Below are 25,965 nucleotides of genomic sequence, written 5' to 3' on the forward strand. Positions count from 1 at the left end.
GACATGAAAGTCCTGTATAAACAATCTCTTTCTTTCTCCATTGTTTGATTTACAGTTTACCTTAACTTTTACACCAGGAGCCAAACATTACCAGTGCAGAGCACCAAGGTGAACATGCTGCCTAATTCAGCTTCCTGGAGGAGGCAAATCCTCATGATGGGCTATCCAATGTGTGGGTCTTGGTTTTTACATGAACATGTCATCCTTCCCCCTCTAACAAAGTGTGGCTTTGGTTGAATTTCTCTGCCTCAACTTGAGGTGTAGTAAGCAGGGTTCAGTGACGGTGAAGTTGAAGACTTCCACATAGACCACTCACTTACTGATACTAAAGTCTGTGTAAAGCAGAAATAAATTTGTTTTATGAGTTTGTCATACCACAGAAACACGTGTCATTGACCACTGAGCCAAATGTGAAAGATTAAAAAAATTATATATAAAATTAGGTCTCAAAATCATGGAAAAACAAGAATTTCTCTCTGCTGTGAAACGCTGGGGGCGTGTCAGTTAGAGACGCTGGAACCACACCCACGCACAGGAGGGGAGCTGTCTCCTGTGTACTGTACAAGGATGTAACCTACAGTAACAATGTAAGCCAGCAGCATCATCAGACGGACCCAGCCCGACCTGTATGAACCATCAGAGCTAGAAACTGACTCTGAGTCAGACACTGATAGTGCTCAGCCTCGTTCCTCACAGTCCATGTTTTACATTATACACAAACATAAAACCCCAGTAGACATATAATTCCTTGTCATAGCTATATTGGTGCACATAAAATATTACCTTTGGATTCTCATTGTGCTGTCAGATGGACTTCGCATAGAGAATGAGGCCAAATCATGTCATGATTACATGCATTTAGTCAGCTTTGGTATTCATTTTGAATTGCTGTATTGAGTCAGCTTTAGTACTCATTTTGAATTGAGAGTCTGCTTAAATGCCTATTTGAGACTCAGCCTTATTCTATTTCTGAATTTTATTTATTTAAGAGTATTTGTATTGCATTTGAATAATGCACCTGGCTTAATTGGTTTCCTGGGATGTGCTTGACCATTTTCCTTTAAATGTATGTATTTTGTATTTTCATTTATGAAAGGCACTTCACCAAAATGTCGTAGAATTCAAATTCTTTATTTGGGTACCTTTAGCAGATATGAGATTAAAATGCGATTAATTAGATTAATTAATTACAAATCCTATAATTAATTAGATTTTTTTTTTAATCGCCTGACAGCCCTAGTATGAACATAACGGGATGTCACAAAAAAAAGCCCCCCCCCCAAAAAAAGACTTTTTCTTCCAAAGTTGGACGAACAAAGGCAGAGATGTTGAACTCCTCGGTTCACCGGTTGAGCAGGTATGCAGCTGGGCGATCTTGGCTGAGCCATGGGTCGATGAGGCAGCTAGCATGGATGTAGCATGGATGTAAGCTTGTCGTCTGCTGCAGTGGCAGAGCAGCCTTCTCAGTACTGCGATGGGAAACATAGAACCAGCGCATTCAATCAAAATTAGATTGTACAGCAGGTGGCTGTACCTGACCAATTATGCTAAGTTTTATTTTATTTGTTTTGTACTACATGAAAATATTAACGTGCACTAATTTCACAGTGGTTTAGTAGTAAAACGTCAAAGTTTCAGTTTTAGGTATGTTTTGCAGAGTACTGAAGCTCCTTGCACTACTTATAGGCAAGATGTGCTAAACGCTCATGTTGGGTCTCTCCACCATCACATCAGCATCGATATGGCAGCAAGCAGATGCAAATGTAAACAATGCCACATTGTTTCAAATGTAAATATATGTCATTGATCATAATGAAATACCTATTATGAAATATCCAATAGTTAGCTTGTACTGTTTTCATGTTGTAGGCTTGTCAATCGCTGCAGGATTCGAGCCAGTGCATGAAGCCATAATTGGTGGTTTTAAATGCCTTAACTGACTCCTAAAGCACATAATTGCCCACCAATTAACTTTTAACATTGATTTAATGCAAGCCAGTATGGAACCACTCTAAACTCTACTACGTCATGAATCTGTTACCTGTAGGGCAGTGCCATCAGTCAGTTGCTGGCCTGTGTCAAGCCAATGTCACCAAAAAAAAAAAAACATGCTTCGCTGCCGGTGGGCCGCCCTTTCAACTTACCACAGGCTTAGCAAGTTTTCAGGGGGAAACCCTGTAAAAGTCAGTTATCATCAGTTCCACCAGTACTTCACTAACTCAAACTTTTGTGAACTCATGCCTTTTGCCAGCCGTCTGCATCAAATATAAAGCTTCCACGCTGTTACTTCAACGGATTATCTCATTTTCATGGAGACACGTAGTGTGCACAGAGGGGAGGGGCTGTGGGAGTGAGAGGTGTGAGTGACAGAGGGACAAGACAGACGTGAGAAGGGAAAGGAAATGCAGCTAAAAAATATACACAACATGTGGCGGTCGGTGTTGATTCTGTTACGCACTGCCACAAATTAGTAAGTGTGTGGGAAATACTGACGTCTGAAACTATCAGAGCTGCCCCAGGACTTTTCAGGTTTCTAGAGAGATATGTCAGCATTGATTAAATGCTGGTCTCTCTCTGGTCCCTTACCCATTTGGGGTAATGATGAGAAGTACAGCAGACTTACAGCTAGTTGCTGGCGCATCTGGAGCAGGAGTATAGATTTGTGGATATCTGACCCTGTTTGATATGGTGCTGCTATTTTATCTAGCTATATAGACAGACATTTGAAGCAGGTTTGACCCTAGGGATGTAGCACTCAGCAGGTCTCAGGTCATTAGAGAGCCTGCTAAGGATACAGCTGATGTGTCTTTGTAGTTAATATGGTTTGTCAGGGAAATAGTGCAGAATACTAGACAGATAGCTTAGTTTACAACATTGAGACTGTTTTCTTCCCTTGCCACTCTCTCATTAGATCGCAATTGTCTAAATGTGTAAATAACAATATTGGGAACAACTGGGGTAAATCTGAGGCTCCCCCTTTAACAAAGTTTTGTCCATTCTCACTCTTTCAAGCTGGCAGATTTAGATGGCCTAAACAGGGGCTAAAATATCTTGGTATCCTTTAAATTGGAGGATATTGTTAAGGTGAACTTTGACCCCTTGATACAGAGACTGGACACTGATGTGAAATGTTGGTCGTCACTGTATCTATCCTTATGGGTGAAAGTTAATGTTGTTAAAATGAACTGCGTTCCCAGGATTACTTAATCTGCTCCACTCTTTGCCATTAAAGATCCCAGATAGTTACTTAAAACTACTCAATTTTATATTTAAAGAATTTTTGTGGAAGGGGAAATGAGCACTTATTAATATGAAAAAATTACAAAGACCAGTCAACAGTGGTGGACTGGGACTCCAAAATTTAGTATATTACTATTATGCATTTAATCTCAGACACCTGGCACATTGGGCTTTACCTCCAGAGAGAGCCCCCCCCGTGGTACAGCATAGAGCAGTCTGTGTCAGCCCCCCTCTTTCTCCTCCACTGTCTGTCCACTAAATTATCTAAACATGAAAGGGCCTATCCTATCATATCTCACCTTCAAGGTATATGGAAAAAGATCTCCAGGCTGATGGATCTTGACCCTCATTTAAACAAAGCTGCTAGTATTTGGCTAAATCTCAAGTTAAATATTAATAAAAAAAATATTTATCTGGAAGGAATGGGTAGAAAGAGGTACTCTTGTATTGGAAAACTTATACAACACTAATATAGTCAAAACATTTCATGAACTTAAACAGGATTATAATCTACCCAAAACCCAATTCTGGAGATATCTTCAATTACGCCATGCACTTCAGGGGATTTATGGGTCAAGTCTACACCCCCCCCCACAACCAAGAGACAAAATCCTCCAGGTGCTGGGTAAAGGCCATGAATTAGCTAAATATTATAAGATGCTGATGGAAGGTGAAGGGGAGACAGGGACTGCAGCCCTGAGTCTCTCCTGGGAAAGAGAACTGGGTGTAACATATGATGAACAGGAATGGGCCAAGGTGTGTGGTAATTATGTAACACTGTCAAGGGAATTGAGGGTTAGGCTTATTCAATTTAAGATTCTGCACTGATTATACTGGACCCCAAGTAGACTCTTCAGACTTGGTTTAAAAGATTCAGCTACTTGTTGGAACTGTGGTGTGGGAGGAGGTACAATGATACATGTAATGTGGTCATGTCCTAAGATTAATCAATACTGGATGAAGATCCATGGTTACATTGTTAGAGTCCTAAAAAGACATTTTGTTCTTTGCCCCAAGCTATATATACTAGGAGATTACAAAGTACTGTCTGCTTTTCCCAACCACTCAAATCCTGGACACAAACTGTTATCATGATTGGACGACAGATTATTCTCAGGAACTGGAAGAAACCTGGAGAACCTCCTTTCCAGGACTGGGTGACTGAATTGGGTAAAGTAGCTGCATATGAATAAAAATAAGTGGAGGCTCAGGAATTATTATGAATAAGTTGTATTAATAAGATGGAGATGTGACGATTATGTGATTAGCATTTATTATTATTATTCATGTATTTATTTATTTTTACTTGTGTTGTTTGTTTTTAAGTTTTCCTTAGTAGTATTTTCTTGTTTATGATTTATACTTTTTATTATAACATGAAGGATCTCTCTATGATCATGTGTATGAGTTTTCTTGAGATATGTATAGCCTCTATATGGATAGTTGATCCCTCATTGTTATGGGTGGGTGGGGGCGGATGGGAGAATATGTTCTCTGTTGGCTTTTTGTATGTATGCTGGTACTGATTTGGAAAAGACAAAATAAAAAAATGCAAGTCATAAAAAAAAAAAAGTCAGATAGCTGATATGATGCTAGCTCCGTCTGACTCACGTGACATCAACTTCTCCTTCGCTGCTCTAAATACAGTAGTTGCCAGGGGCAGCATAGCTTGGCTTTTAGAAAGTGCAGAACGGTGCATAATGTTAAACAGAGCTAAGCTGGATAAATATTTGACACTGCTGGTAAGCTGCTGTAGTTGTTTACTGAAATGTTCCATTCTAATTCTTTTTTAAATTGTTTTCTTATTTACTTTGACAGATATTTAGTTTGTTTTATATTTCCTTTTTCCTTTATTTGGTTCCACATCTCTCTTCACAGTGACATATCATCTTCACAGTGACATATCATCCTTAGATGATTTATTTATTTTTTTAAAGAAGGGCCTTTAAGGGGAAATGTACAATTTTCTCGAATTGGTGTTTATGGAGACTAACAGAAAAGGTCATTCATTAGAAAGATTTCATAAATAATATCGCACTAGTTCTCTGTAGAAGGGGTATCTTGGTGGAGCCATTTCCTTGTAATTACTTTTCTAGCAGTGATACTATATCACATAAGAAGATAGATGGGATATAACATAAAAGTAACATAAATAATGAATGAATAAATCTAACATCAAAAGGCATTTACATTTTGAAAGGTCCAAAACAAGTGGAAGTGGTTGGCTTCCTGGGAGCCACAGTTCCTCCAGCAGCTGGAACTGCCTGAGTGATGATCTTTGAGACAAACATGGATGGTATTGGCAGCTGAGCTCGATATCCTCAAAAAATCCCACAGTTCCACACACACAGCACAAAAAAAATAAAAAATCTTTCTCCAAGTCATGAACATGGCCTGATTATTGCAATGCTCAACCTCTGCCACCCATTCATCCATGTGTATCTCTCTTCGTTCGGCATTTTGGTTGAGGGAGACAAACACAAAGTAGGCCTCCATCCTCCCTTGCCTTTCTAAATAACTACTTTACACACAGTCAAACAGCCATAAAAGGTCACCCACCCGTATCTCCTGAATTCTTATGCGTTGAACTTAATTCAAGAGGTGCAAGGGGCCCCTAAGTATGAACACTACTAGGGCTGCACGATATTGGAGAAAGCTTACATTGCAATTTTTTTTTAACCCTGCGATATATATTGCGATGTGAAAAAATACAGGAATTTTCATCAGATGACCTGAATAGAACTTGATGTTATGCTGCACTGCTGCCATCTTGTGGACAATTAACCTGCACTGATCTTACCTCTTTTTGTCAATGTTATGAGTATGGCTTCTGTCTGTGTTTTAGAGATATTCTTATTGTTATCTTTTATTGCTTGCTTTTATTGTGCTGGGACCTGAGTACATTTTTCGTTCCATCATGTGCAAACGTGAATTTAATGACAATACACAAAACTTTGAAACTTTTGAGCTCTCCATCTTAAAATGGAACATTCTAGCTTCATAATTACATTAAGTAACTAACAATGACTGACAAACAGGTTATTTAACGACTGAAATCTGTTTTATTGTTTTGGACAACACTCAGATCTGGCCTTGCATTTGTCATACTGAACTGTGTGGCAAAGTCCTACACGGGTTCGGGTACCTGTGGGTGACCCACACAATTCGAATAAAAGAGGCAAAAAATAATGTACCAGTGCTGGGCAGTATACCGGTTCACACCATATACTGGTGTATATTTTCGCTATGATATGAATTTTTAATACAGCCACAATGATGTATTTGATTACACAAAGTTTGGATAGATTTAGATACACAGGGCGGCAGAGTGCAGCCTTTACCTTGCAGCAAATGTGCCGCCTTTTCTATCTAAAAGGGGCTAGTAATTCCTCTCTCAACCAGTAGAAAATGCTGTGAACACTTGATTATGCATGGGAAAAAAAAATAAAAATACTGTCATATGCTGTGAAACCATTAGAATTTTGAAAAATACTGTGCACTGTGCACCCAGCACTTTAATGTACTGTGTCTGACACGAGTGCGGACCGGGTTGGACACCTGGAGAGCTCGGGCGTTTTTTTTCAAGGCGCAAAAAAAAAAAAAAAAAACAAAACATTTTTAGGTACACATCTACAAAAATATACCTACATTTCAAAATGATAAGCATTTATATTTCATATGAGCTCATTCATGCGTGCTTGCGCCCTTCCAAAACTCCCATTCCCCATGCAGGCTTACTTTCATTTTTAAAACTTGCATCCATCTAAATTTCCTTTGGGTGCGGGTCGGGCGTCAGTATCAATTCACGGCGTGTCGGCTCAGGTGTGGAATTGAATTTGTGCTACTGTCGGAAAACTGGTTGGATACAGTTTTAAGTATGGCGGGTATGGACGGGTGAGGGTTTGTAAAATAAGACCCGTGCAGGACTCTGCTGTGTGGTACCGATGTAAATGGTCAAACCAATTACTTGTTTTACTTGTTGTGGCACAGAGCACATGTTTGGTCAATATCATCCTTCTTGTAGCTGAAATAATTCCAGAAAACTGATGTTGCTTTTCTTTTTGGCACCAAGTCTTTGGTCTGCTTCGGCACACTGAATTAGAACTTATGTGATTGCTGGATCACTGTGTGTCAGGTTCCTTTGAAATTAGTTAATTTGCCTCCTACATCGCAAGATATGACTATTGCACAAGCGTACATCACAATGACGATGCGCAAACAATATATTGTGCAGCTCTAATGAACACTTAGCCATCGTAGCGCTACAAGCTCAAGAATTTGGGACAAACGCTCAGATCTACAAGTTACTCTGGGAGGTAGAGGCATTAATTCTCACAAGTAGCATGCTCCTAATGCTCATGTAATTTGTGCCAACTGGCATCATTAGTCATACTGGTTTTAATGGAAGTGCATGTGCTGTGAAACTCCTACCCTCATTCACATGCTCCACAACTTTCCCTCCCTTGAGATTCAACTTTGTCTCCCAAGTGTCACCTCATAAATGGGACACAAACAGACATAATTGCATCTTAGCAGTTTAACAGGCTATATGGGCCCATCCTATCTCCGCCCCTAAATTAAGAATGGACTATTGAGTAATAATCCTAAACACCTTTTCGTACCACTTTCATTACTGGTCAGTGTAGAAAGCAAAGCAACTATTTTATACCAGACGGTGTCTGACAATCCTTTAAACCAGGAGCATCACCAAACTGGAGAGCTTACCAGCTGTCATTACTTCTCATTTTGCCCATATTTTTGTAAAGCTACACATAATATGGCTGCCTTTTTCACATCCTCGAATAACGGTGTTGTAAACCAGTGTTTCACCTATATTTGCCAAGCAGCAGCGCACCTCCACTGCTGAAACATGACCGCTGCTGATGAATGTAATTCCATTTCTTTCTTACGAGGAGACCAGCCAAGACAAGATGAAAACAAGGAACAGGAGAGGAAACAAGTAAAGTTGTATTTTTTTCCTCACAACAGATTCTTCATACCCAGATCAAATCCCACACATGTGTAAAACGCTAAGCACATTAAGGAGGAAATAAAAAAATAAACAAGTTCAAAAGAGATAAAATTAATGACAGAAATAGTGATATCTACTTTTAGATTGATTCACTTTCTTGACACTTCCGGTTTGACGAGCATGGAGTAGGACGTGTTTTCCTCGAGCTCCCACTACCTTCAACTTTTAAAACCCACCCTTGTAACAATTTTTCCTTCTCTCACGACTGTGCTTTGCTTTACTTTTTGCTAATTTGTAGTTTTTGCCCTACCATGCAATTTAAAGCCCCCAAGGCAAGCGAAAATCCCGAGCCGGTGGCTGCTGCTGCTACTGTGAAGTGAACGGGAAATTGGACGGGCTCCAGGAGACTGTTAACACTCATGGAGGGCACCTGAACTCCTTGGAAGACAACGCAGAGACGTTTCACCAATGCCTAGCTGAAGTAGAGGCTTGATGTGAGAGAATGCAGGCTAATAATACTAAGCTAAAGTCAAGGCTAACCGAGATGGAGGGAAGAAGCAGAAGGAACAGCGTCCACCTTATTGGTCTTTCCGAGGGGATTGAAGGTCCACAACCCAGTGGGTTTTTTGTGCAACTGTTACAGGACATTTTTGGGCTTGAGGCTTTACCCTCACCTCCGGAGTTGGACCGCCCACACCGCAGCTTTGCCCCCAAGCCGGGACCCTCTGTTTTCATCGATACCATAACAAGGAACTGGTGATTCGGCAGGCAAGGAAGAGGACGAGGACTACAGCCATGACGTGGTTAGTCAAAGGAAGAAATACGTGTTGGTAATGTCAGAACTGTGTAAGCTGGGACCGAAACCTGCACTGCTGTTCCCTGCGCGGCTCCGTATTACCAATGCTGACGGCATCCGCACTGCGTTCAGCTCTGTGGCAGAAGCGGAGAAGTTTGCTGAGGACTTTAAGAACTCTTGACTGGTTAGTTTTGATACGATATGACTGCTTCAGTTTCAAGAGGTGAGTACTGCTGCGTGTTGTACACAAACAGTTTTATGTTTACATCTGCCATGTTTAATGTTTTGATAAGGGCTTACTTTAAAATATGCACTTTACGTTCATGATGAGGGTACACCAAGTTATTTGTAATAATAATAATAATAATAATAATAATAACACATTTATTTTATGTAGCGCTTTTCAGGTACTCAAAGATGCTTTACAGGTTAAGACAGAAGTATAAAAACAACACACACGTGAAATAGAAAGAAAAGAACAGGTTGTACATTAAAAGCAATGTTATGTGGTGGGTTATATCTTACACCTGTCTAAGTGGGATGGAGGGGTTTATCTTATGGGTAAACTAGTTATGGAAGTATTATAGTTAGTTAGGGTATGTGTGCTGTTTGTTCTATCAGCTAGCATCACCTGGGGATTTGGGGGAGGGACACCTTGTTTCACTGTCTCTGTGAATGGACCAAAGTATTGTAATTTTTTTATTTTCTTTTTTTTCTCTTTGTTTCTATCTTTTGGTATGCAACCAGAACATCTGGGCCTTTAATATTATAGTATAAAAAGTTGATTAATGAGTGGATCTTTATTTTAACATCTGGATTTTTGATTTGATTATAATTGCTGGCTCATTTAATATAGTCACATGGAGTGTCAGAGGCTTGAACCATCCGGTTAAAAGGAAGAAAGCCCTTACACACCTGAGAAATTTGAGTGCAGGAATAGCATTTATTCAAGAAACACACTTCAAGAATTCAGACAATGCTCGGCTGAAATGTCATTGGGTGGGACAGCTCTTTCATTCAACTTTTCAAGGTAGGGCTAGAGGCGTTGCAATATTAATAAAAAAGGAGTCTCCTTCACACCTTCCATAGTTGCAGCCGACCCCAATGGACGGTACGTTTTAGTAACAGGTAAACTTTATAATTGTAATGTTATTTCAGCTAACATTTATGCTCCAAACTGTGATGACCCTCAGTTTCTTTCCGGTGTCACTAATCGGCTCCCTTGCTTAAATTCACACCTGCTGATTATGGGAGGGGACTTTAATTTCTGTCTTGATCCCGGGATGCATAGGTCATCTCTTAGGCCAGGATATGCAACATCTAAATCTGTATCTTATATACAGTCATTTCCATCCACTCAAGGCATTTCAGATATCTGGCGCTTTTTACATCCAAAAGACAGGCAATACTCTTTCTTTTCCTGTGCTCATCAAACCTATAGCAGAATTTATTACTTGTTTTATTGATAATAAATCAACAGCAGAGGTTCAGTCATGTGAATACCACCCTATAGTAGTATCAGACCATGCTCCTCTTTTACTTAAACTGAACATCTTTGATGCTATAACACCCAGACAGACGTGGAGATATTAAGGTCTCATATTATACTGTTTTTCATCAATTTCACACAGGTGTCAGCGGTCCAAAAACTCTGTATTCGATATGCATTACCCCAAACCCATGCGTGGTCCTGAATTTCAGCTGTCTAAAAGTCGCTCTACAGAGCTCTATTCAGAGCAGTCTGTTTCTGTGCCTGCACCTTTAAATGCTAATGAGCTCCGTCTGTCAACGCCTACTTGGAGAGCCCTTCCTGCTAGTCACTGTCGGGGAGGGGAAGCCCCTTTCGTTAGCAGTAGCATGCGCTAATGTTTATGGTGGATGTATATATGTATTGCTATTGCTCGGAGATTTTTTCATTCAACCCAAACTCTTGGACACTGTTAGCATCGTCTCTGTCTCTACTTTGCACATTTCCAGACTTTTTACTGTGACACCCAAGCTCCATCGTAATATTATTAACATCAAACTCGCTTCAAACGCAATTGCATAGCAGACCGAAGCAGAGCTAATTATTTAGCCGATTTCCAGCTGACTTCACCATGCTTGTAGGCAACTGTAAATACTATCAAGCCACGGTGACACTTATCGGTGGCTCGGGTGCAGTTGCTGGGTCCAGTATGGTTGGGACTGATCCTTTCACGAGGGTCAGTGTGTCGTACTGACCCTTGTTACTGAAACAGTCCGATGTGAAGTGGTTAGCACACACACAAAAGCTAACACAAACCGCAGCTGGCATGTTGTCTTTAAAAATTAACGCACCCATTGTCTCTTCTGTTGTTCTGTAGCTGGGACAGAATATAGGCACTTATGTTGATTTTACAACCAACAACAGAGCTATTTGCATGTCTAGCTCTGAGCATTCTGAACAGCCTGTAGGAGTGCCGTTCTACCAGTGGGTGGGCTGCAGAGACCATGCAGGAATCGCTTGTTTTCATCATTTTGGGAGTTGGCAGGCTCAGGGAGGACCAGCTTATATATAGAAACCAGAGAAAACGTGTTTTTCATAGAATGGGACCTTTAATTCTGTTCAGCTTTCTGATGAAAACTTTCTGAACTTCATGTCCAATCAAGTCTCTCCACCTTTAGATATTAATATGACACCAGATGTTTCCATGGCGACTGTCTGGGAGGCCCTTAAGGTGAATCTAAGAGGCCAGGTAATATTGTTTATGGCCATAAAAAAATGGACTCAAAATCAAAACGAGTGGAGTTGGAAGAACAAATAGCTGATTTAGATAAGAAGAATGCACAAACTCCCTCTCCAGATCTGTAAAGAACGTTTAAAGCTAAATATGGAATATGACATACTTCACATACCATTGAAAATGTATTGTTAAAAAATCGGAGTAATATTTATGAGCACAGAGACAGAGCAGGGGAGGTTCTGGCAAGACAGGTGAAAGGTGCCGGGGCCAAGCAAACAATTAAAGGGGTGAAATCGCAGGACGGTAAGATTGTCACTCACCACTTAGGAATAAATGATTCATGTCAATGTTACTACCACAATCTTTATAGCTCTAATAATTCTTGTGACACTTCTGCCTCACTTAACTTCTTTAGAGACCTGCCTATTCCAACTTTGTCTCCAGATCAGGTTAGGTCAGGTCATTGTAACAAGAAATTTTTGTGATCTTTTCTGACGCATTGCAACACAAAGTTCAGCAGGACTTACCCAGCTGGTCACTCCTTCCACTCTCATTGGTTGAGAGAGTGAATGTTGTAAAAATGTCTGTGCTACCCAGGTATTTATACTTATTTCAGAGCCTCCCTGTGTTCATCTCCAATGCTTACTTTAAGAAGCTTGATTCAGCGATTTTATCTTTTATTTGGAACAGCAAGAATCCCCTTTTGCGTAAAGAACACCTCAAGAAGTCAAAGCAGGATGGCAGCCTAGCACTTCCAAGTTTTTGAACTTACTACTGGGCAGCTAATCTTTGTGGTTTGTCCTCTTGGGTACATTGCTATTCTGGTAATAGTGTACCAAAGTGGGTGGAGATGGAGAAGCTTTCCTGTAGCTCCTTGTCCCTACCAGCTGTAATTGGTACATCAGTTCCACTACCTCCAAACATGACATTTAGCAATCCTGTTTCTGCTAAAATCTACTTACGATTTAGAAAACATTTTGATCTCTAAAGTATGAGTCTCTCCAGCCCAATAGCATCAAACACTTTTTTCTCTCCTTCAGTGCTGGATGCCACATTCCATGTATGGCAATGGCAGGGGCTGAAAATGTTTAAAGACCTCTATATTGGAAACTCATTTGCTTCTTTTGAACAACTATCTGTTAAATATAACTTACCACCTTCTCATTTTTTTAGATACTTGCAAGTAAGGCACTTTGTGTCAGCCTCCATCCTGGGCTTCCCAGACAAACCTCCCTATAATGTTATTGACAAAGTGATATCTTTCATCCCAACTAAGAAAAAATCTATTTCTGTAATGTTGCGCTTTCTTTCCGGTTTGGGTTCTTCTTCCATGTCTGCCATCAAAGAGGCTTGGGAGTGGGATCTCAAAACCGGAACCGATATCAGTGAAGCAGACTGGACTAAAGTTTTGAAACAAATTCATTCATCTTCAATGTGTGCGAGACACTCTCTTATTCAGTTTAAAGTGGTACACCAAGCTCATATTCAGAAATACAAACTGGCAAGAATTTACCCTCATATTGACCAAACGTGTGACAGATGTAAACTGGAGGAAGCCACTTTAATACATATGTTTTGGCTGTGTCCCAAAATACAGCAGTATTGGGAGGGTATTTGTGAAGCACTTTCTTGTGTACTTGGTGTAAATATAACATTACATCCCCTTTTTCTGCCTTTCGGGGTTACTGGTGAGGGGTTAGGACTGCCTGTCGGGGGTTGGAAGCTCATTGCCTTTTCAACTCTGTTAGCACGCCGAATGATCCTCTTGAAATGGAAGGATGCTGCCCCGCCTACTGTTTCACATTGGGTGAAAGATGTATTATATCATCTTAAAATGGAGAGAATTAGATTTGTGTTGCGGGGGGCCTGAAAAGATGATTTATCAGGTGTGGGGGGCCTTTTCTGACTCTTTTTAACAAACCATCGACAAAGGTACATGAATGAATCTTTATTCAGTATTTGACTGATTTACTTATTGAAGGTCTATTTGTGTTTTACATATTTAAAAAAAATAATAATAATAAGTGACAGTGAGGACAAGGAGTTTGTTTGTGTATGGGGTGGAGTTTTTTTGTCTTTCTTGAAAAACTGTTGTCATTGCTGTTTTTTGCACACTTCTGTCTAAACGTTAAAAAATATAACACTAGATTTATTCACTTTCTTAAAAGATTTCTCTTCTACGAAACAGTACAAGAAGATAAACTTATAGACTAAAAATAAATAAAAAACAGCTGGTGATGCAATATATCACTTATCAGTTTTAACCAATAAAGCAAAAAAAGCTTACTGTTACATGAGCATGGCTTAGTGGGTCACAACAGAGTTTCTAGGGTTCTAACCCTGAAGGGGTAGAACCTTTCTAAAATTGCGGCGGTTTATTTAGGGTTATAACAGTGAAGGGGTAGAACCCTACTGAGTTTGTGCCAGTTTATTATTAGGGTTCTAACCCCTTCTAAAATTGTGCTGGTTTATCATTTTTTGTTGTCTGCTGCTTGAGCTCAAATTCCCGTGATCAGGAATGGGCCAGAAAATTGAAACCCGGCCCAATGATTGGAAATGATGTGCATCAACTTTAATTAAAATGGGCCCAGTCAGCCAGATGGTGGCACTGTAACTAAGGATTGAAAGTGCGTTTCGGGGAAGGCCACATCCCTCACACCGCAAGTCTGATTGACTTGAAATTTGACACACAAGTCCAGCTCCATGCGCTCTACAAAAAAGCTTCTTGGACCATGAAGCTCCGCCTACCTAGATGTTTTGCTAATTTGAATAATATGAAAAACAGTAAAATTAATAGAACTTTTGAAAGATTGACTCTATCAACACCAAAGTTGGTATACGGCTTCGGTGGATGAAAAGACATATTACTACAATAAATTAGCCAGATTGGTCCAAAAACATGGCCGCCGTGGACCAATGTATTTTTGCAATGGGCAGGGCTTAGAAATGATTTGCCATAATTCTGACACCCTTTGCCCTATCATCACAAAACTTGGTGGGTAGGTTCACAACTGCACTGGGAATCTGCCTACCAAAGCATGTTGAGCTCAAAGTATAGGGGGCGCTATAAATGCTACACATGCGTATCTCAAAGACTGAATTTCACCAAATTTGGTATGCATGTTCTAGGGGCGAGTATTAACAAATATCTTGAGTGCCATGTTGATAGGGGAAAGTGGTGGTGGCCTATTCATCATTAACCATCATTGTTTGTGTTTATTAATTTATGGCGAGCTGGAAGGACTCAGAGACACGAAACTTGGTACGGTGAGTATTTGATGATCCCAATCCGTCATATGGGAGCACTATAACATAGGTTATAAACTTCAAAAGGCTTTCCCCGCAAAGCCAAGTGCTATTGACTTGAATTTTTTCATACACGTCCTCCTGATAGTCCTCTACAAAAAAGTCTCTTGCACCACGAAAGCTGCTATTACAGATTTTTTGCTAATTTGCATAACATTAAAAACAGTAAAATGAATAGAACTTTTGAAATATTTATTCTATCAACACGAAATTTGGTATATGGCATCGTGGGCTCGAGCCAGTAATTTCTCTTAATGAGCACGATCGGTCAAAAAACATGGCCACCATCAAGCAAAATACCCTTGCAAAGGGCGGGGCTTAGCAAATATTGGTCCCAAATCCTTAACCATTTTTCTGATCGTCACGAAACTCTGTTGATATCTTCATATCTTCAGAAGGGGACTAGGAATACGCCTACCAAAAAATTTTGAGCTCATCCCTTAGGGGCAGATTACAGGCACACAGTGCTGTGTGCATGAGTGAATGTGAAAAACCTTACACACCTCACAACCAGAGCATCAGGCGCATACCTGAATTTTAATACGTTTCAATTAATTTAATTTCACATGTGGCTGAAAAAGTTTTGATATCTTGTTTTAGTAATAATCGAAAATGAACGTGGTAGTGGAGTTATTTCAAAAGAAGTGATACCATAAAGTTATCCTGGAACAGCACTGGCTTTTTTATAGATGCTTCCATATTGGGCAGAATCAGCTTTTCTTGCTCTGTGTTGTGTTCTTTTTTATTTGGAATGCGCTCTAGGCATCATTTGAAATGAGGGCTCACCCTCAATGCCTTAAGATATAAGAGAAAAAACAAATCTAGAGAAACACATTACACATGTCAATCCCACATTGTCAACGGTTGTGAAAAAAATGTAGTTAAATAGCTTTATATCCTGTCCTTGCAGCCTCACTGGTTGGAACTATGCGGTAAATACTATCATTTTGATTTATTTTGATTTGATCTGATTTAAACACAAGAAACATTAGCCTACATAACATTTTTATAGACTAGTGGCTGTTCAGGTGAGGTTAAGATAAACAGATAGGCAATAGCCAATATGTTGTGAATGGAATCAAGCAGAGAGAAAATAATGACATAGTATAGGCCTACCCAGTAGGGTGCTTATTACTGACTCTTTTAATACATTTTTCCAAAAGATCTGCCCAGCGATTAGTCCCTCTACATTTAAAACAGAATATTTAAGGTACCGTAACAGACTCAGTTCAATAATTCCACAGAAAAGTTGAGATCAGACAGTTTTTGGGTGTTATCAAGAAGAGCATTTTGGAGACTAGTTGTTGCTCATCTGTACTGGTTGCCTGCAGACTAAAAGTCATTGGAAAACTTTGTTTTCTTTTTATAGAATAGCTTCATCTTTGAAGATGAACTATGCTCTTTTTTGACCAACAAACTTAAAACATTTATTTTTACATGTTCTACCAGTGAAAACATTTGTGGAATAATTTATTTTAGAGTGAATACATTTTAGTTTTTCCACAAGAAATGTTTCTATTTTTATCTGATTTTGTTAAAAGGATTTATAAACATCTCAGCTCCAAAAAAGTAGAATTTTCTGTCAATTTTTTGATATGTCAGGCTTTACAGGGTTAAACATTATAATTAGGCGGCCAAGCCTGAGGGGCTGAGGGAACGTGTATGCTTTCCTAGGATAAGCAGTGCTAGGAACCCTATTGTAATTTAAGGATTTTAATTTTAATTTTTCTCCGGCTAAAGGTGGTGCTGTAGGCTTAAGCGTGCAAGGGAGGGCGGTGCAATTTGGAGGGTTGGTCCAGACTCTTGCAAATATCTCAGACACAAAAAAACTACATAGATCCGCTTGCAGGGTGCGCTATAACGTATGCCAATACATTTTTGCCTATAACTCCCACACCGTATGTCGCCCATTCAACCCTATTCCTAGATTCCCTGAATGGAGCTGAATCACTTTGCAATGGCCACGCCCACTTCCGCCTAGAGAGTTTTTTCACAAAAACTAGAAAACCTACTTTTTCCAACTCCTCGTTGGGATTTTGTTCAATCTGCGTAAAACTTGGCACATACACTCTTCAGCTGGACCTGATCTTAAGTTATCGAAAGAATTTTGCTCGATCAAAAATTAAGCAAATCATTAACAAACTAATTTCTGTAGCTAGCTGTAAAAATGTAAAAATAAATAATTTGACAACCTAGGTTGCCATGACACTGGGGAGAGATGAGCAAAATTTGGCGAATTTTGGCCACTAGGGGGCGCTATACATGTGGGAAGTTTATATCTCTTGAACGGCTACACCAATTTTTATGAAATTTGGTCAGTGTGATGTAGGGTCAATGCTCAGGCCACATCTTGAAGGTAGTCATGACTGGTCAATGTGGGCGTGGCTTAGTACAACAAATCCAAATTGGCCCACACTCAGCCTTTTGCACTTGGCCCCCCTTCATAACTGCTTGCAGTTCTAGTACCTATTGAAACTTTGAAATACACATCAATAGGTCAAATTTCAATTTATGTTTTAATGTTCAAATATGTAAAGGTATAACACAAATTCCATTAGCATGTAGCTGAAAACCCAATTTGGAGAAATCTGGGGGATGTGGGTTTGCGGCTATATTTGTTAATGTTATTAGTGACACCTGTACTATGTCTGGGAGCTACAATATGGAAATGAGATGTTTGTAGATTACAGCGCAAGTGAGATGCTAGGATTTAGATTTTATTTTTTGTAATATTTATGTACTGAAATGGGTCAAAGATTGATAAGCTGCAGCTTTTGATATTGCATGATGCTTTCTCAATAAAAAAGGAATTTAAATTTGGCTGTCTGCTTGTATTAAAAGCTTACAAATTTGTCACGTGCAGTAATGTAGAAAATTGAGGGCGCAATACATTGAGATGCATCATGATACATTACTAATAATTTAGCACTCGAATCGCTGAGAGATGCATCATCATGAGGTCAGGGAATTCTGTGCCAATAAGGAAATTATAAATAATAGCAACTTGTAGCTCTACTTTTGAGTTCCTCTTTTAAAAAGACTTCAAGAAGGTAAACTGAAGCAGAACTTGGATTAACACCATCAGTAAAGGCATAATTTGCCAATGTTTCTCTAAATTACTGTAAACTAAGTACTGTAAACTAAAAGGTTTGACAGAGTTTATCAGGTTATCATGCTAGCTGTGTTGCTACTGAAGGGTCTCCCTCAAGAAACGCACATCGACACCTGAGTATGCAGCTGTTGTGTGTCATCCATCTGGATAAACCTGTTTATCCATGAACAAGTCCTACAAACTTACTACTGAGATGTTGAGTAATGCATACACATGCCTCTTTTAACACCTCTATGTGAAAAAACTTAAAGACTCTGCATATTTTTGTGTGTCTGAACACACACATCTATCCTGGTCAGCCATTATATAATGCTATGAATACATATTTGTTAGATTGCTTCTACATCACAGGAAGGACAGGGCTCTTCATTTTGCATCACAGCCTCCTTCACACAGTAACGACAATAATGAACTGTTAATTTTAGGTGCAATTTAGACATGCAACACATTCAATATTAATGCATTTAGATTAAACAGCAAACACCTCTCTGTGCAGAAGTCAGGGCTTGGAAAAGGAAATTTGCTACTTCCTGTAGTAATGAGCGGCAGTACGAAAAAAATTAAATTGAGATTCAACATGTGTAGATGAGTCAGAAGTGGTCAACACAGAGGGCTTTCCATTCCAGCCAGAACTGGAAGTGAGATTTTAAGTTTCTGTCAACAGTAGCATATCTGTTATTCAAGTATGCTACTTACTACGAGTATGCTAATGTTAGCCTCAATGACAAGATTGGTTGCCATTACTTGGCAGCACCGTCAGCTGTTTAGGGATGCCTCTCAGTGGCTGGTGTGGCCCGGCTTGAATAGTACCAGTTCATATTGGAAATTGTGTTTGTGTATCATGTTGATATCAATATCGGATGACCCTGATGAAGGTATGAGTAGTTAAGAAAGCTTGACAATGGATTTCTCAACACCTCACAATATCAGAAAATCTGTGCCAAACAGCATGCACTGCAATAGTGAAACAAAAGCCAGCAGGGCCATTGAAATAATTCAGGCCATTTAAAATACTGAGTCAAAAGGACCTGTGATTTATGAAATCGGCCAACCAAAACAAAGATAGATATTAGGGATTATCCATGCAGTGCACATTGAGCTATATAATATGCATTTACACAGTAAAAATATAGACACTGAAGTTCTTCTGTTTTTTTCTCTCATTAAGACTCATTCCACTGAATCTTCAGATTTAAGAGATTTAAGACCCAAAAGAGTAATTATATACACTTTACTGGTGCCCAACTAGTAAAAACCATGACAACATTTCGTTTGGGGAGGAAAATGGTCCACATAATTAGGAAGCTGGTCTTTGACCCCGTGGAAGGAAGCAAATGAATGAGTTCTAATCAAAGCAAGCCAGTCTGTGTCAATTCGGGAATGTGTATTCGCTGCATCCCACCTCCCTCTCATTCTCTTGTGGCACAGTCCAAACAATAGAATGGATTAACTGTTCTTCTCATCTACTGGCAGCAGGCAACAGTAACCAGGACTGCAATTAAGAGCCTCTCTGGCTGTTCTCTAGAAACACACTTGTGATGATGTCTGCTCACAGGGCTGACAACAGGTCCTGCCAAGGGCTCTGCAGAGCACACATAGGTTGATATAGGTCACTGGTGGCTACTTGTACACAGGAAGGATTCTTAAAGTCTAGAGCTTTCCATTAACCAAAGAGTGCCTAAAGCATAACATGTTTAGCCTCTAAATGCAAGTGTTCATCTGGCTTCACTATTAGATGGTACATGAAGGTAAGACATCATCCTTTATAAAGAAACTACCTATTGTAATTGATTGTACTGCACTTTAAACTGCTTTCACTGTCATGTATAGGAGGATGAAATGGAAAGACAACACATGTGCTTCTCAAATGTGTTATGGTAAATACTCATTTTACTTATTTTTTTAATCATTCAAACATATCTAATACGTACATATATCTACACAATTCTGTTTTTGCACCAAGAAAGACATTAAGACAAAATGTAAGCCTTTATGTGGCCTGGGCAGGAACAAACATGCAAAGATAATGGATCTGACCACAAGCCTCACCACAGCCACTGCAACACTTGACCAAACTGCAAAGAGCACAGCAGAATAAAACACGGCACCACCAAAAAGTGGCCATCAACAGCGGCAAGTATTCTCAACACAACAACTGCAGAGGGCTTTGACTCTATAGCACAGCCAAAAGTAGGACCTATACAATTACTAGTCCCTTTAAGTGCACCGTGCACGACTGCCAGAGAATACAGACTGTTAGGCCCACTAAACAGCCCTCTTCAGCGCAAGAAAGTATAGTGAGCTGCATATCGATTATGACTATTGATAATTTTGAGTGCAGGGAGGCCAACAGCAAGTGCAGATAGTGGTTCAGAAAAAGGGCATATCAAACATCCCAAGACACAGGTCATGGGGTACACTTTGGACTACATGGTCTGGATATCCAAAAGTCTGATCATTCACAGCCTATGCAGCATCAGTAGCTGCATGGAAACAGTTCAGTGCTATGGAGAATAAAACAAGATACCTGATGCCTCTTGTCTGACCGCAAAAACAGAAGATGAAGCAGAAGGATAAACTTTTTATTCAAAACTACTTCGACAATCACAAACATGTTGGGCAAGTTCACAAATGTTAAATATTGTCTAAGTCAGTTGTGGTTGTCACAAATGTCTGTATATCGGTGCCTAAGACATAATATTGTTATCTCAATTAAGTTAATTATTTGTTTGCTTTTCTCACCTCCATTTCTGACTTAGCTGAACAGCCAATTAAAGTGATTTTTTTCCCAGTGGGCTCTGCCGTCGATTCAAAATACAGCCCAAGAGCCTTTGCCAAGGGTTGCTGATGCCAATGGTGTGGGACACACAGCAAAAACTAGGGCCACAGACACTCACAGATGTCCCCACTATTGGCCAACAATTGAACATGGCCTGACCTGTGAAGGGCCACAGAAGTTCATCACAGTTAATGACTTAAGTAACATACTTTTCTGCTTGGGCCTTTTTCAGAAGCTCTGCAGTCAGTCTGTGGAGGGACCACAGTTATGTCTGTTTATGTCAGACAAAAATGTACCATGCAGTCACAGAAACAATAACACTTTCTCAGCTTAACTACGGTCACACTATTTTAAATCTAAACACATCGTTTGCATTTGTTTACATTTCAATTCGAACTAGAACTTCCTAGAGGAAAGATTTATAAGTTAAGATTACGTTTTTTAATTTAAAAATTATCAACAGGTACTCTAATGAATTATTTGTTTACTACTACTAATTACTGAATCGATATCGAAGCATTTAAGTCAGTATTGAATTGAATTAATATCGAATTGCGACCTAAAGAATCGAAATCAAATCAAATCATGAGGTTCTTAACAATACCCAGCCCTACTGTGGGCTCCTGCTAGCATTATACACCTGAGGTAGATGAGGAACTACGAGGTAGGCTGTCGAAAACTGTGCGTTTCTCTATCTGTATGTGATGGACTTTCGCCAGATGTTTTGATAAACTGCTCATGTTTTTGACTTGCATGCAAAAGAATTGTTGCACTGTAATTACAATCTGTTGAGTAATGCCAGAACTAGGGGAGCACCGATCCTATATCGGCCCTGATATTGACAAAATAGCTGGATCGGGGATCGGAAAAATGAACAGATCAACAGGCCGATCCATTTTTATTTTTTTTGCCTTTGTTAAGCAGTAAGTGTGTCGCATGCTGGAAGAGCACAAGTTGTTGTTTGACCAACTTTTTTATTAGTTTATTCTCAGGTTCAGCTGCTATGTTTTATTTTGATTTTCTGCTTGCAGGACTTTGCATTTTATATATTTGTTACATGTTTACAATGGTTGGTTACTGTTTAATTACTATTGTACGTTCAACAAATAGTGTTTTGTTTCTGCGCATACATTTGTTTTAATTTAATAAGTTTGATTACATTGTTTTAGATTTTGTTTGTTTTTTTTAATTACAAATAAATAAGAATTAGGTTTAGGAAGAATAAGGTTTCTGTTTAAAGTTCTATTAGAAAGTCACCACATCCTCATTGCCACTCCAGCATTTTGTGAGAACCGTGACAAAAACAGGGTTAGCGTTTGACAGCATTTCCTACATGCATAAACAATCATGAGACCAATTTCAGACTCCTTCAGGATTAGATCCACATGAACAACCACATCAAGTCGAAATATTAGCTTAACTGGGCACATTCCATTATCCAATCGAAGAGCGGGACATATTCCCATGGTTTGTCATCACTGACAATACTCGACGTGAAATAGATATCAGTCACAGACAGACACACAATCTCTGTCTGTACTCTGTCAGCCCTCATAGAAAATAAACAAGCCAGTGAATTAAGTGCAATGGGACATCCACGACATCACTATTAGTAGAACTTACCTTGTAGCACATGGGCTATGGCAACCTGCGAAACGATCAGCGTAACGCACTGTTAGCAGCATACTGCTATTGGACACACAGCTTGATACTGAAATTCAACTCTGCCTACTTGGTTCCACAGGGCCCTGGCACATGATTGATGGCCGTTCTGAATAGAGGCTACCTAAACCGGCCACGGCTAACATGTATTCAGGTTCTGCAAGCACACCAACAGCCAGTGGTGTGACAAAAACTAAAACAGGTGCCACATTGCCAACCTCATTACATGATCATCCTGTGACAACTGACAACTGTGTAGTTTCATGCCAGAAGACTGTGCTCTTTGCAGTGTGAACTGGACGCTGAATTGGAAAGCATCAGGCTTTTCATGAGCCCCTTTCAGACATGCACAGTCTGGATTTATCAAAAGTTTACCCGGAAGAGCTGTATCCGTGAACTGTCTGCATTATATGCCCCAGACTTTCCCCTGCCTGCGCCCTAGTCCTAAATCCGAGAATGTGTGAATAGGGCAAAACATCTGAGTCAGTCTCCCTCGCTTCTATAAGGCTGCCTGACACAGTTTCAAAATGCTGCAGCTATCTTTCTATGGCGGGATCCTTGTGTACATGAGTGAGTGTAACTGCTTTGTATTTTTCTCTGCTTGCATGTATATTACTTTTCATTCTTTCATTGACATTGCAGATATGCCCAAAAACACATAGTATCAAGGCAAAACTAAAACCAGTCATCATTACAGAGCCATCTGTAGCATTCTACCCAGGCACCATTTCCTGGCCAAACCATACACAGCATTTTCAACATGTGTGAACATGTCTAACATGGAAAATCTCCTGTTGTGTGCTGTGTCTGTAAACAAGCAACAGTCGACAATATCCTGATCTGATGCTCTGGACACTGTCCAGACTTCAGATGTGAAATGGGCTATGAATGGACTAATGCAAAAATCCAGCTCACATCCTGTCTGCTAGTACTGAACTGTAACTCTGTCATTTTCTAATTAACAGTGAGTCATTTCATTACTTTACAATCACTTATCAGCCTACATGTTTTGCATACCTACGGCTGGAGCATCATACTCATCTCCGAGCAGTATTTCCGGTGCAGAATATGCCAGAGATCCACAACTGGTTGTCAGCTTTTTCCCTGGCTGAAATTTGTTACTGAAACCAAAGTCAGTGAGCTTGACCAGCCCTTGTTTCTCGAAGAACACCACATTCTCTGGCTTGAGGTCCCTGTGCACCACATGCAGACGGTGGCAGTACGAGATAGCATGGACAATCTGGGCAAAATACTTCTTAGCCAGGTCTTCATTCAGACCTTCTTCGTGTTTCATGATGTAGTCAAACATATCCCCTCCATCACCTAGCTCCAAGATGAGGTAAAGTTTGGTCTGAGTATCTATCACTTCATATAGGCGCACAATGTTGGGGTGCTGGACCAGCTTCATGCAGCGGACTTCCTGGAAAAGGTGGCCTGTGGCCACAGTGTCTAGTTTAGTCTTGTCAATCACCTTCACTGCAACTTTCTCCCCAGTGAAGACATGGCGTGCCAACTTGACAACAGCAAAGTGGCCACGGCCCAGCGTCTTGTCCAGGTCATACAGGCCAGCGATCTTGCCATCATAACCCCGCTTGAAGCCTGCCATAGCTGAAGAGGGTGATGGGGTGAGGGGAGCCCCCACTGTGGGCAGTGGCAGGTTGGCTGAGTCCTGTGGTTCCAGCTTAGTTCAGTTCATCGAAGGCTGAAGGAGAAACCCATGGCTCCTACCTGCTAAATGATATAAGACACTGAATGAGACACACACAAGTGCAAATCAAATTTAAATCATTTCCTACGTTATCCTCAATGTAATATCTGTCAGACAATGCTATGTCTAACAACATGTACCTGCCTCCTCCCGTACTCAGACAGCAGCGCTAATTAGAATAGTGTTATATATTATACAATTATATATTGTATATATTAGTCAGAACTCCACAGTGCGAGCATTTCACTTGCATTTGCCCCTAAAAAAATGTATGTGCGAACCAGGAAAATAATTTTGATCACCAGTTACCGTCACAACCTACTTTGTCTGCGATCATTCAAAAACTACAATCCTCTGGCCGCAAAGCACCAATCACAGTAGTTTTCTGTAGCGACCTGACCAGTGTCATGCGAGATGTGACAGGTAAACGGACTGAAGGTGAAGTTAGTTTTAGGTTGGATATTCGGCAGATATTCACCCTGGTCCAGCCGCGACATTACTGAGGTTCGCTCAGTGTTAGCAGCAGGAGGACGGTTAGATCACCTCCCAGAGCCTCACACTGAATCGCTGGAAACAGATTTAGGGACCTACGCCGACAAGACCCAGTTGTTATGGATGATCCTAGCATCACAAGCAGACAGAGGAGCAAGCGAAGGTGTTGTTACCGAGGACGGAGGCGCAGCTAACAGCTGGGTCAGAGGCAAATCTGCGGAGAGCACCGCTTCCCTCCATCCTACTTTCCAACGTCTGAAACTCACATGCTGTTTTTTTTTTTATCCTGCACTATCCTGAGCCATTCAAACTAAATTTCGTTCCCACTGCACTGTAAAGTGTCATTCAAATGATAACAAAAGAAAGTCTAAGTCTAAGTCATTAAATTACTTGGCATATATTAATACAAAATAATTGCAGTTTTTTCAATATCTTCCATGTCATGTGACCCAGTGACTCCAAACCAGCAGCAGATTGTATTTGCAAACTTGACAAATAAGACACAGCTCTTTCTATAGTATTTGAGTGCTTCCTGTATTTTATATGAATATTAATATGCAGAAATTATGATTTTTTTTCTCAACAGATTCCATGTCATGTGACCCAGTGTCGCCAAACCAGCATCAAATCCCTTTCCTGAGTGGGCCAAATAAGACACACCTTATCTTATTGTATTATAGTGCTTCCTCTATTTTATATGAATATTTCATTTAATATGAATATTATTAAGTACTGACATCCTTTGTGTTTAGTACACATTGGATACAAAATGTAATGAAAAAAATGAAATGACTGTACATTTAAGAAATCGTTTTGTGCTGCCTGAAATGAAAAAAAAAATCAGACACTGTAAATCTTTTTTTGTGCTATTCAAGGGTGAAGTGTTCGATAAATCGATAAATACATATTTTTTGTCCTCCCATATCTATCTTTGTGCTCCCAGATATTTTACTTTGAAGCACATGTGCTCTTTGGGAAAAAAAGTCAGCCTAGATCCCTGTATTAGTAAGTCCCATTACGCGAACTGAACAGAAAGAGCCCAAATAAATACGTCCATTAGAATAAAATCTTCATATTTAATGTTAGATCTTGCTTGCTGAACCTTCAGAGGCGGCGTCGGGCTTGTTTTGACAGGGTAGCTACTGCATTAACGATAGCCAATTCATCCCGATGTGCTGCTGCAATGATATGTG

The 25,965-nt window shown here is 39.9% G+C and overlaps 1 protein-coding gene across 2 annotated transcripts in view; it reads right to left on the bottom strand.

Annotated features, from left to right (window-relative positions):
* Positions 1-25,965, bottom strand: part of snrka (SNF related kinase a) — a 55,122-nt gene that overhangs the window by 28,071 nt on the left and 1,086 nt on the right. Inside the window, exon 3 of one of the 2 annotated variants that reach the window (XM_037074088.1) lies at positions 23,590-24,300. In XM_037074088.1, the coding sequence (XP_036929983.1) occupies positions 23,590-24,178 (589 nt within the window). In that variant the 5' untranslated portion in view covers positions 24,179-24,300. Of the gene's footprint in view, positions 1-23,589; positions 24,304-25,965 lie in introns of both variants that reach the window. The other variant, XM_037074089.1, reaches the window with a different exon arrangement.

Source organism: Acanthopagrus latus, chromosome 17 (genome assembly GCF_904848185.1).
Source record: "Acanthopagrus latus isolate v.2019 chromosome 17, fAcaLat1.1, whole genome shotgun sequence".
Classification (NCBI taxonomy): domain Eukaryota; kingdom Metazoa; phylum Chordata; class Actinopteri; order Spariformes; family Sparidae; genus Acanthopagrus; species Acanthopagrus latus.